At 37.2% G+C, this 8,634-nt stretch overlaps 2 protein-coding genes across 3 annotated transcripts in view; one reads left to right on the forward strand and one right to left on the reverse strand.

The window, feature by feature from the left end:
- Positions 1–4,314, forward strand: part of LOC129743915 (uncharacterized) — a 68,597-nt gene extending 64,283 nt beyond the window's left edge. For both annotated transcript variants that reach the window (XM_055736158.1, XM_055736159.1), the window contains exon 8: positions 35–4,314. In XM_055736158.1, the coding sequence (XP_055592133.1) occupies positions 35–377 (343 nt within the window). In that variant the 3' untranslated portion in view covers positions 378–4,314. The remainder of the gene's footprint in view (positions 1–34) is intronic.
- On the reverse strand, positions 4,166–7,143 carry LOC129743917 (protein transport protein Sec61 subunit alpha). Its single transcript, XM_055736160.1, has 2 exons — positions 6,887–7,143; positions 4,166–6,013 (listed from the first exon to the last, which is right to left on the reverse strand). Exons 1-2 carry the CDS (start codon positions 6,891–6,893, stop codon positions 4,590–4,592), a joined length of 1,431 nt encoding a protein of 476 aa, XP_055592135.1. The 5' UTR covers positions 6,894–7,143; the 3' UTR covers positions 4,166–4,589.
- Positions 7,144–8,634: the final 1,491 nt, after the last annotated feature.

Consider the following 8,634-nt stretch of genomic DNA (forward strand, 5'->3'; position numbering starts at 1 on the left):
TGAACAAAAACTAATCCGTTTCTTCATGTTTTAGACTCGATTGGGAGAAAGGCTTTACGATACAGCACTGGGCCAAGACGATCATCATCGTAACGCTGATGTGCATTACTGGTGCCGGCGCCTGGGTTATCATCCAGCTTAACGAAGACTCGTTCGTACGGGTTCTGGTAGCCGGATTCGCCATCATTATCGGGTACATTCTGTTCAAGATGCTCGGCGAAAATACAGTGACTGCTATCGAGCGGGCTAAGGTGAGCTCGATCAATATCGTTACGTCAGCCAGCGATTTACACGCGTGCAGTACCAACGGAAGTCGAGATGATGGCGGAGTGCACGAAAAACTCAACACTATCTGTCAGGATGTTGAGTGCAAGTAAACGAGTGAAGGTGTGACTGATTCAAACATATATAGCGTGTAGATAGCAGCAGGACGACGTTAACGTGTGCAGTGCAGAAATTATGTTCAAAAACAAACTCTTTAGTTGACAGCAAAACGCGAATTTAATAACTGTAAACTCCCCACAAAACCACACCGGTAAATATTTAATAGGAAAGTTTTAGTGCTTTTCCTAACCTGATTAATCCAATCATATGCAGATGTTTATGAAGAAAGCTTTTTATATGTATACTTTAAAAAATCAGAAGCAAACTGTCGAGCAAATGCGAACAAATTACACATTTGAATAGGGTAACAGAAAAAGATACAATTCTGCAAAAGTTTTGTCCAGATCAATCGCTAGTAAAGTGCAGTGCTTGGAGCGATGCATTTATGTTGTTGATGTTGGCTGTTTTGTGTTTGGATTAGTTGGAAATTATTTGAAAGTAACGTTTTCAAAACTCTAACAAACGTCTTATTGGAGTGATTTATGAAACAAATATTTATTAGATTTTAAATTTTACTTTTAACGTGAGCTCTTATGCCAAAAACAGAAAAAAAAATCTGATGAGAAAACGGAAAGCGAACATCACTTTTTGCAAATTTCAACAAGTGACACGTCATTTGCTCATTGCTATGTAGATGATAGACGAAAGAAGTGTTTATATTAGGAAACTTTATTTTAGTTTGTACGACCTGATATTATGATTTTTCTTTACAATCTTGGTTTAAATATTAACCCAACAATGCTAGCGATACTTACTACTTTATAATAATATATTATAATACAACTATTAGGTACTTCTACTTTAAAAGTAATAGTTATAGAGACTCTTCTTAGATCCGTACTGAATATAAAAAAAATATTTTGTTTTTTACCATTGTTGAAAACTGATCGGAAAAGTAACTGCTACTGTCTTACATCAAAGATTATCCTCAATCAACTGTTTCTGACTTCACTCTATGTACGTCACCCTACCGAATCACTGAAAGCAAAAGCACAACATCGACAGATCCTGGTTGGTTCTTTGGTTCTCGAATTGTCCACATTTCATTCGATTCATAATTTTCTTTCATTTTTGCACCAATCTTATTGCCTCATGCATGTAAGATTTTTATTTGTTAACTTTTGTAACCTTGCATTTTTTACTTTCCCAGTTTTATAATTCTTCAATTATATTAAAATACGGTAGAGGACAAAAAAACAATTCAACATTCGAAATCCCAAAATGTAACCAGGATCTGTTAAGGACTGAATATTTGACCGTGATTGAAACGATTTTCTTTCGAATGGAAAATTTATGTGTAGTAGGAAATTTCTATTAGGATTGGACGGTAAATCCACGGAAAGCAGTACACCATTTCTTGACTTAGAATTTAATTAAAAAAAAAAAATTAAACACCAAAGGCACCGTCGTTCTGCATCAGAAGGGTTTGGTAACCGACTAGTGGAATTGTTGAAGCAGCAAAGTTATTTAGGTAGGAGATATGAGGTCATCAATGATAGGAAATCGAGTTAGTAGGTTGAATTAATTCGGTCGATCTTTAATTGCAAAATTAGTGACCATCACGATATGATAAAAAAAAAAGAAGTTGCAAAGGTAAAATGGTTCCGTGATCTCGAGTGTGATATGGGCAGAATGTAGAGTAACATTTCGAAAAATCCCTCCTGTGATTTGGTTTAGAGATCAACTCCATTCGAAAGAAAATCGAAATAAATATGTATAGTTTAAGATACTTCAACTCCCCATAATTGTGTTTTTGTGTATTTTTTATCACTTTTTGTCACACCTTTTTTGTATTGTTGGACACGAAAAAGAATCCTGTAAGTTTTTTTAAACATCTAATAAAATCTGTTTCAAACTAAGTTTTTCCCAACCAATCATTTGATCGAAAGTTAGGTACTTTCGCATAAATAAAAAGTTTAAAAGATCTTGAAAAGTTGTCGACATTACAAGCGTTTCGTGTATCGATATGGATGCAGTCTTCAGTCAGTCATTAATGTGTCCGTTTTTGTTTCCACTGTAAAGCTTTGTTTGGAATCAGTTTTCGATTGCACGTGTGTAATAAGAATTGAAAAAAATCGTGATAATCTAAAAAGATCAGTTGATGCTAATTGATTATTTTTTCTGAGAACATAAATGAAAATTTATATTTTATGTTTGGAGTGTTAGGAGAGGTAGAAAATTTCTATGGTTAGCAATTGTTTGGAGAATGACTACAAAAAGAAAAGATTCATCAATATTTACCGAAAAAGAAAAAAAACCTCCAGTCAACTAGAAGAGGTTGAGATCGGATCGTAGCTATATTTACTGGATATGAGAGAACAGAAACCATTATGATCAAATGCATTCAATGAACAACAAAAGCATTAATCTGATGACACGATTTTTCTCTGACGCAAACAAATGTATGATAGGTACATCAAACACAATTCGAAAGTGATTGGGATTATAATATGAAAAGATATAACGAAACAAAATTGCATCCGGACAAATATCAGAGTTCTATTCTTAATTATTCAAATATATCCTATTTGAAGCATGAATAAACACAAGTATCTTCTAAAAATGAACCGAACGTTAGGCCTCGTTTTCACAAAATTTCTAATGGGAGTTATTAAGCAAACACTAGCGACACCATGTCCTCCATAGAAAAGTTTCGATTAGTTAGGGAGCTTTTGGAAAGCTTTCGAAAACGGCCATACATTTGTCCTAACTCCGAAACGTCAAAAAATTTACCTGGCAAGGCGGATTGATGCGTGCATAAATGAAATGTTGCACGCATTATAACAGTCGAAAAATCGAGCAGTTCGAGCTTTTGTCTGCCTTTGTCTCCCTAAACTAAATTCACATATGGTGGAAAGAGAAGCATATTGTTTGCCAGATTTGACAGCTTATTTGAAAGCTCCTGAAGAGCCTTCAACTGTTATACAGACATCAAAAGTCTACATCTAGGGGCTTTTTCTATTGATGTGTGCAATAAATGCACTCAAATTATGATTTTAAAAATCATTGAATATAGTGTTTTAAAACTTCTATGAGTATAAAAACAAGTTCATTTCATTTTAAAAAAAATATTCTGATATTTTGTAACTCTAAATTATCTTGAAAAGTGTGTAGATTACGTAAAAAATTTTAAAGATGAACGCATCAATACGTTTACATGAATGGTGAGTTTTGTGAAAAAGCGGCCTTAGTTTGATCAATTCCTTCGAAAATGCCCCCTCGACAAATAAAAAGCTTAAACAAAAAATGACTAAAAGATAAAATAAAGCTTAGTCCACACTAGGCCACTTGAACTGCGTTTTTTTTTGTGAAACGAACTTTATTGTCTGTTTTTGTTGGAAACCTGAGACAGTCTCAGTGTTTCCCGAATAAAATGGGAAAGGCTGAGACCGTCTCGAGACGAACTGTCCCCTTGTCTAGACTAGCCTTAAGAGAGAACATGACAAAAAAATTGAGAAAAAGACAAACATAAACACAAAAAAACAACAAACAAGACAGAAAAAAACAAAACAGATAAAAAATACAAAAACAAAACGCAGTTCTCGTATCTTTAGTCTATATTCTCACTTCTTTTTTTCAATTAATTTAACGTTCAATCCTCATTGTTCAGAATTCATCAGCGTTCAACTTCAAATTGCCAGTGAGCTTTAATGTTGGTAGAAACCATTGCCTTAGAGACGGGAAGAAAACCCCGTATCCGAACTCTTCAACGGTTATGACCCCGAACATTTGGTCCTTCGAGCCGGATAATTTTCGGACAATACTTTCAAGATCAACAGTGTTATTATTCTACACATCTTTATTGACCTTGTTTAGTGCTCTTCGGGGAGCGCAATTTTTTGTAGCTTACTTTGCTGTTTTCAATCGATCCTTCATATATCGTTACAATTTTTCGATAAGGAATGAAATAAAATTACAATTAAATGATAATTTCAGTTTTTTTTTCCTAGTCTTCTTACACTCACTAATATACCAAGTTTTGCGTTCACGCGCCCTAGCTCAATCCCTTTCTAATGGTTTTTTTTACTCAGAATGATGTCCTTTCTCGGAATCTGTTACGATTTACTTTACGTCGATGTAGTTCCTCCAGGAGCCCGTAAATCGTAGTGATGCCAACCTTGTAGTCCTGTGTCTCATGCGCTCTCTCTCTGTCTCTCGTGGAAAATTGCGCTTAATTTAAGCATAAAACGTACATATGAAATAAATTAGAACAGCAAGGTGCCCATGCCGCCCATCTCGCTCTGCTCCTTAACGAAGATTTCGAAGTACTGGTAGATGATGGTGACGGCCAGCAGAATACCGGTGCCGGATCCGATGGCTCCCATGAAATCGGCCAAGACGGAAAGAGCGCCGATGCAGAGGCCACCGAAGGCAGCTGCCGTTGGGATGTACCGGTTAAGCTCGTGAATCATCGAGTTTTCCCGATGGCCACGCATAACCATCTGCTGTTCCTTCAGCTGTTTGGCAACGTCCTTGGCCGAGCTTCCGGACACATCGATCCAGGTCTTGGAAAAGAAGGCGCACGAACCCAGCATGAAGACGATATAAAGGACAGCGTGGATGGGATCCTCGACGATGTGACCAAGAGATTCTGGTGGAGAAAGGTAGTAGCAGAGACCTCCGATGGGGTAAGAACGAGCCGGGCCACCGCCTCCAACATCGGCCCAAACACCGAGGAGGTTGATGAGGAAGTTTCCGTGGAACTTGACAGCCAACATTTGAGAGATGACGTACAGATTGGATACTAGGGCCGATTGCAGGATGATCGGGATGTTGGATGTGTAGAAAAGTTTGATCGGATAGCTGCTGTATTGACCGCGATAGCGAGCAGATTTGATTGGTAGATCAACTCGGAAGCCTTGGAAGTATATTACCACCGCAAAAACGAGGACCGTTGCCAACAGATTCATAAGATTGGGCAGGTTCTGGCGATAGAATGCTTCGCGCAATCCCCTGACTTTGTCCTGACGGGTAGCCAACAGATGGAACAGAGCAATAACAGCTCCTTCGAATTCTGTTCCTCGTCCAGTATTGACAGTGGCCGGAGAGAATGCTTTCCATACAATAGTTTCACAGATGTTGGTTGCAATGAAGAGCGAAATACCGGATCCCAATCCGTAACCTTTTTGGAGCAGTTCATCCAGTAGCAGGACAATTAAACCAGCGACAAATAGCTGAATGATGATAAGAAGACACACACCAGCTCCAATTTCCGAAGGGTCACCGTACATTCCAGTCATAACGTAGACAATGGCCTGGCCAATGGTAATGACCATACCGAACAATTTCTGCGCCCCGTTGAACAGAGCCCGGTCCTTAGGAGTATCACCGACCTCGATGATTTTGGCACCGGCCAGCAGTTGCATGATCAATCCGGATGTGACGATCGGGGAGATACCCAGCTCCATGAGGGTACCACGGTTGGAGGCCAAGATGACACGAATCCAGTAGAAGGGATCGGCCGAGTCGGAACTCATGATACCGAACAGGGGTATCTGGCAGCACACCAGGAAGATGAACAAGGTAATTGCCGTCCATAGTACCTTCTCTCGGAACTGGATTTTACGTTCGGGTTTCGCAATTTCCGGCAGGATACTGCAAAACGGTTTGATTACTTCCAAAAATTTAACTGTTTGGAGAGAGATGAGAAAAAATATTTTTTTAAGTTGAGCTAAATTGTATTAAAGAAGTTATTCGTGGTAAACATTGAGTTCAAGAATATTTTTATGGAATTCCATTTCGAATAAAATCATTCAACATAAAAAATTATTCAAATATTTTACCGACTAGAGTCCAGTTTTTCATAAACATTTAAACACGGAATAATTATTTATTATTCGTCGAGTTGTTGAATGGCAAAAAATATGTTTTATCTCCTTGAGTTTTTTTTTTTTATTAAAAAAGCATGTTTTCTAGGAAGTTTACGTACTCAAGTACCTAATTTGAAATTTACAGACTCATTGTATCCCTAATAAGACTGAAGGCTAGCAAAACATCTAAGAAAAAATGTTGAATGAAAAAAAATAAAACTACAGAGTAAATTATAACAAAAATAAGAAAATAACTCATAAACTTTTGAACATTCAATTTTTTAGAAATACAGACATCCAAATTACTGTATATTAGAAGTTTTAACAAAAAAAAAATAAATTTATCATTTTTGTTAGCTGGCTTTGATTTAAAGTTAGATGAGAATTTGTGCTCCGCACGGCCGTTTAGGCGAGTTGAAAACTATTGAGTTTGTATTACAAACATCATAAAAATTATCAACATATTTTCGAATTTCGTGTTCAAATTTCAATTTCTAAAATCTCAGTTCACCTGACGAGCAACAGAAGAAATACACAAGCAAGCCAAGGGAAAGTTCCAACGCGGAGCTTTTTCACTGTCTACGTGGATTGAACAGAGCAAAAAAAAAAAGCGAGAAAAAATCTCAAGGTACAAATGCCGTGCCGAGCCCCAGGTTTTTGAGGACTCCACAATTTTCCGGAACGATACTTACTTCCCATTTTGGACAATCGTTTGGTTGTGTGGTTCTAAAGGTTCCGGTTGGGGTTTTTCCCACCCCTGGAGTATTCCCGAGGCAAGTTTTCAAACAATTGTAGGACAATTTCACTGCACCTCACGGACCGGACTAGTCTTCTTCACCTACTGACGGCTGCTGGCTGGCTGATTTCTGACACTATACTTTGCTACTCGACTAGCTCGCTCTTCCAACGGGGCCACAGACTTGGATAGGGAACAAGCTGGCTGGCTGGCTGGAATAGCGCTTGACTTGACACCAGCGATGCCACACATACCGATTTTCCGGTATTTATACCGATTTTTGAGCAAAATTTTGACCAAGAATCGGTATATACCGATTACCGATTTTTGGCAAAACATACCGATTTCATACCGATTTTTAAGATTTTAACTCAAACTTCAGTCCACTTCTTCATTCCCACTTAATTCAAGCTATCCTCGTAAAGGTCCCGTAGAAAGGAGACAAAGTGCGGTAGCTGGCGTGGCGTAAGTTGATCTGTACAACTTTTAAAGTACCCTGCAAAGATTTCCACGGCTCACTCTCATAATTCGTTCAGTTGTTCGCGCTGTTTTGTTCCTATGTTCTGTCAAATGATGCACTATCATAGTGCTCAAGGCTGATATTTGACCTTCTGCGACTGTCAACAGCAGGTGGAAGTTTCTAAAGATCAATCTCAATTGACAACGCACCTGTCTTCTGAGATGCTAACTTTTCAAGGGAAAATATACACCGTTGGAATATAATTCTTGTTCGACTTGTCGCCAGATGTGGTATGTCAAGATTTGAAGTGCAATCAGATACACGGTTTGTCATATCATCGGTATAATCTTCAATCCTTCTCCAGCCTTTTAACAGCCAAATAATTTATATCACATGTACCTAACTGCAAAAATCGCCATGCCACGCCAGGCAAAATGGGTATTTTCAGTTTTGGCAAAACTATGTGTTTTTTAAATATTTTTCTTAAGAACACCTTCTTTTAGAACACGTTTCTCATTTATTTTCGCATAACATTCTTGGGTTTTCATATGATTAATGTGTGATTTTTCAAAAAATAAATTTAATTTTGCATTGTCTGAAAAAAAAATTAAAGCAACAACTCTCTCAACTTTCTGCAATCATTTCTTTTTTTAACCGCTAGAACTCATATCTAATACTAACGGATTTGAAAGCTGAAATGGCCAGTTTGGCAAAAAAAACCATCAACCAAACGAAGAACATCAACTTGGGCCTATATTTACCTCGAACATCAAAAAGCCATTGGATTTGTAAGTGCTTACTAAATTAAAATTTCCTTTAGGTTGATCAATTAAAGAATCAAGTTTTTACTTCATTAATATGCCTAAACCAAGTGTAACCTGAAGGTGACCGCCATGCCCTTATTTTTCTTATCAAACGGTAACTTTTAAATTAGATTTCCATTCAATCCATCCAGTACTATGGAAAGGAATACTAATTTTGGATTCTCTGCTGAATTTTTATTTGTGATTTTTACTTTTCGTCTGCAAATGCAGATAGTTTTAAAATAAAAAAAATGTATAAGTCGTAACAAACATAAAGTTCTGTTAAAATTTCAAAACCGTCTTTTTATGTAAACTTGCGTTACCTAGAACCAAGATAAAAAAGGAATATATGCTAAAACACACTTAGTCAGCTAGTTTAATACTAAATTTAACATTCATAAGAGTTGTTAGACTTGCTTTTTATTACAAGCTTCCATTTAT

Source organism: Uranotaenia lowii, chromosome 2 (assembly GCF_029784155.1).
Source record: "Uranotaenia lowii strain MFRU-FL chromosome 2, ASM2978415v1, whole genome shotgun sequence".
Lineage (NCBI taxonomy): Eukaryota > Metazoa > Arthropoda > Insecta > Diptera > Culicidae > Uranotaenia > Uranotaenia lowii.